Source organism: Buceros rhinoceros, unplaced genomic scaffold (assembly GCF_000710305.1).
Source record: "Buceros rhinoceros silvestris isolate BGI_N320 unplaced genomic scaffold, ASM71030v1 scaffold22760, whole genome shotgun sequence".
Lineage (NCBI taxonomy): Eukaryota > Metazoa > Chordata > Aves > Bucerotiformes > Bucerotidae > Buceros > Buceros rhinoceros.
Genome location: NW_010391599.1, coordinates 273 through 3,419, shown reverse-complemented (window position 1 = coordinate 3,419; position 3,147 = coordinate 273). Strand labels below are relative to the sequence as shown.

General features: G+C 58.2%; 1 protein-coding gene across 1 annotated transcript in view; it reads left to right on the top strand.

Annotated features, from left to right (window-relative positions):
• The window catches only part of CCND3 (cyclin D3), a gene marked incomplete at its 3' end in the record, with an annotated part of 9,161 nt that extends 6,368 nt beyond the window's left edge, over positions 1-2,793 (top strand). The window contains exons 2-4 of the mRNA XM_010142485.1: positions 1,696-1,855; positions 2,403-2,545; positions 2,758-2,793. Of these exons, the coding sequence (XP_010140787.1) occupies positions 1,696-1,855; positions 2,403-2,545; positions 2,758-2,793 (339 nt within the window). The remainder of the gene's footprint in view (positions 1-1,695; positions 1,856-2,402; positions 2,546-2,757) is intronic.
• Positions 2,794-3,147: the final 354 nt, after the last annotated feature.

Below are 3,147 nucleotides of genomic sequence, written 5' to 3'. Positions count from 1 at the left end.
AAAGAGTGGGGCTAAAAAAAAAGAGATAGAAAATGATGATCTGCCCTTAGGAAAAATCTCACTTCTTCAAATCCATCTGCTCTGGCAGCCCTTTGGCTTGGCAGTGAGCAGCATCGACCTTGTAATCCTAGACTGCCCGGGAAGAATAGATGCTGTGCGGGCAGGACTGGCTCTGAAATGGAGACACCTGAGACAAATCCCAGGTCAGCTCTGGCCTTCCAGACCCACAGCTTCAGCTCCTGCTGGGGGTTTTTCTTTTCCAGCATATCCACAGGGCCAGTGTCACCCCCTGCTAGTGGGAAGGAGGGGCATGGGGGCATCGTCTGTGGCCTTTCTGGCATACCTGGACCCTGTTGCCAAAGCCAGATTTGCTGCTAATCCAGAGGGTGAAGAGAAATCGGGGGCCAGACTCAGGACGTGGGGGAGGTGGGACCAGCAGAGAGGCTGGGTGTGGGCTGCCTGGGACATTCTGACTGGGATGGGAAGAGAAACAATCCCAGGAAGACGCTGTTTTCGCCTCTCCTGAGGCTGCTGTCAGTGGCATGGTCGTACCCAGACACAACAAAGCTGCCCAGCCCAGTGAGACCAGTACATGCGTGGCCTCTGAGTTTGATTCAGCCGCTCCTCTAAGTCACGTAGACCTTGACGTTGTTGGCAGAACAAGGAACTTAATGCAGGGTCCCAAATTCTGTGCCAAGGCTCAAATGGTGGGCTCCTCTGCTTACATCATGCTGGATGGGTGCTGTGGTACCACCACGGTGGTACCCTCTGGTAATGGTAGGACTTGCTTGGGTGATGCCCCTGCCAAGCGCTCGCCTGTGGCTGCTCTGCACTTCACTTTCCTTGTCAGTGCTGGGACTAACACCCAGAGCTGGAAGAGCCTGCAAGGAGCCGAGCAGATGAGAGAAGCAGCCCAGGCTCCAGCCAAAACGCACGGAGGGCCCCCGGCCTTCCCGCCATCTGTTCCCAGCCTAGGGATTGCACAGAGACCAGCTCGTGGGAGATCATAGAGAAATCTCTGGTAGGTGCTTAGAGAACACCACAAGATGGGATGGAGACACTGGGAGCCACCAGGTGTGTAACTGGGAAGCACCAGTGAGCCATTGCTTGTGTGTCAGTGGGAGAGGTGGGCGTTAGCATGGCTGTTCAGTGCCTCTTCCCCCTGAGGAGCTGCTGGGGCTGTGCTGTGGGCATGACTGGAGGCTCTTTTGGCAGAGAAGAGGTGTGGTGAGTAGGGGAGGTTCTGCCAAGTGCTGCTGCCCAGCCTGGGACCTCCTCCGTAGGGCCACGTGCCCGGTGTTTGTTGGGCGGACCTGGTCACAGCCCCTGAGCTTGGCAGTGCTGTTGGCCCCAGGCTGGATTGCTCCAGGAGCCTGGGCATCGGCCTCCCTTGGGAGCAGAGGAGGAGCGTGGCAGTGGTGTGCCTGCTGCTCCTTGCTCTGGCGTTTCCCCTGTGGGCTCTGGCAGCAGCTGTGCAAAGCAGAGGAGCATCAAGCTGAATCCAGCTGCACCTTGGAAGGAAGAAACCAGATTTACAGCTTCCTCTTCTGACCTTCCCTTCCCTCTTTTCTCCTCTGTCTTGTGGATTGTTCTCCTGCCCCAGGTGCTGGTCATTTCTGCCCTTGAATGTGGTGAATCTGCCTGGCCCAGCTCCGCCGAGTAACGTGCTGTCTGTCTGTCTGTCTGTCTCTGTAGGACTGGGAGGTTCTAGTCCTGGAGAAGCTAAAGTGGGACCTGGTCTCGGTCATAGCAAACGATTTCTTGGCTCACATCCTCCATCACCTCCCGCTGCCCAACGACAAGATGGAGCTGGTGAAGAAACATGCACAGACCTTCATCGCCCTGTGTGCCACAGGTGGGTGTCTGCTCTCGCCGGAGCCACCCACGGCATGCTGGGGAGGGTGGGTGCCCACTGGGCTCCAGTCAGGCTTACTGGGCAACCTGGGGCTGCTCTCCACCAGCCGGGCTCTCCAGGGAGCCAAATGCCTTCATTCACACCAGAGCGGTTTGCTGCTCAGTCATGTTTGCTGTCCCTGACAAAGGACAGTAACATCCCCGGGGGCTCTCAGCAGGTGCCTGGGGGGTGCCAGGAGAGAGCAAAGCCACCGTGCCCCCTGTCTCGCCAGGCGGTGGGAGGGCGCAGGGTTGGAGCTGAGCTTTGAGCAGCCTTATTGGAAGTCTCTAGAGCAACCTCATCCTCAAGAGTCCTTCTGGTGGGAGAGAAGCAGCGGAGTAAAGCTCAGCCTCCTCCCATGGCTTCACTCCCATTTCTCCCCATGAAGCTGGGGACACCCTCTGTCCAGCCCTCTCTAGATGTCTGGGGAAACCCCAGTCTCGATGACTTTCCACACACATCCTTGCTAACAACTTCTTTCTGCCCTGTGTCCCCGTCCTGGCTCCAGACTACACTTTCGCCCTGTACCCCCCTTCCATGATCGCGACAGGCAGTATCGGAGCAGCGATCCACGGCCTGACGGTCTCTGCTAACGATTTCACTGGGGAGGCGATCACCGAGCTGCTGGCCAGCATCACTGGCACGGAGGTGGTGAGTGTTGGGAGTGAACAGCAAAGTGGTTTTGCTGCGGGATCCAGTGGAAACTCTTCCTGCCGCTCATTCTTACCAGGAGGGAAAATGGGGCTGTTCGTAGTGGTGCCAACCTTGGTTTGAGGAGGGTCCAGGGATTGTTCCCCTGGACTGTGGGCACTGGGGAGGCCAAACCTTGAATCCCGGGTTCAGTTTTGTCCCCTCACTCCCAGAAGGACGTGGATGGGCTGGAGCGTGTCCAGAGAAGGGTAACGGAGCTGGGGCAGGGTCTGGAGCACAATGCACTGAGGAGCGGCTGAGGGACCTGGGTGGGTTGAGCCTGGAGCAAAGGAGGCTCCGGGGAGACCTTCTGGCTCTGACAACTCCCTGACAGGAGGGTGGAGCGAGGTGGGGGTTGGTTTCTTTTCCCCAGGAACAAGCAATGGGACGAGAGGAAACCGCCTCCAGTTGTTCCAGGGGAGGTTGAGGTTGTCCCCGAGGAGCCAGTTCTGTCCCATTGGGGTTGTGCAGGTGTGTCCCAGGCTGCCCAGGGCGGTGGTGGAGTCCCCATCCCTGGAAGGGTTTCCCAGCTGTGTGGAGGTGCTGCTGAGGGACAGGGGTCA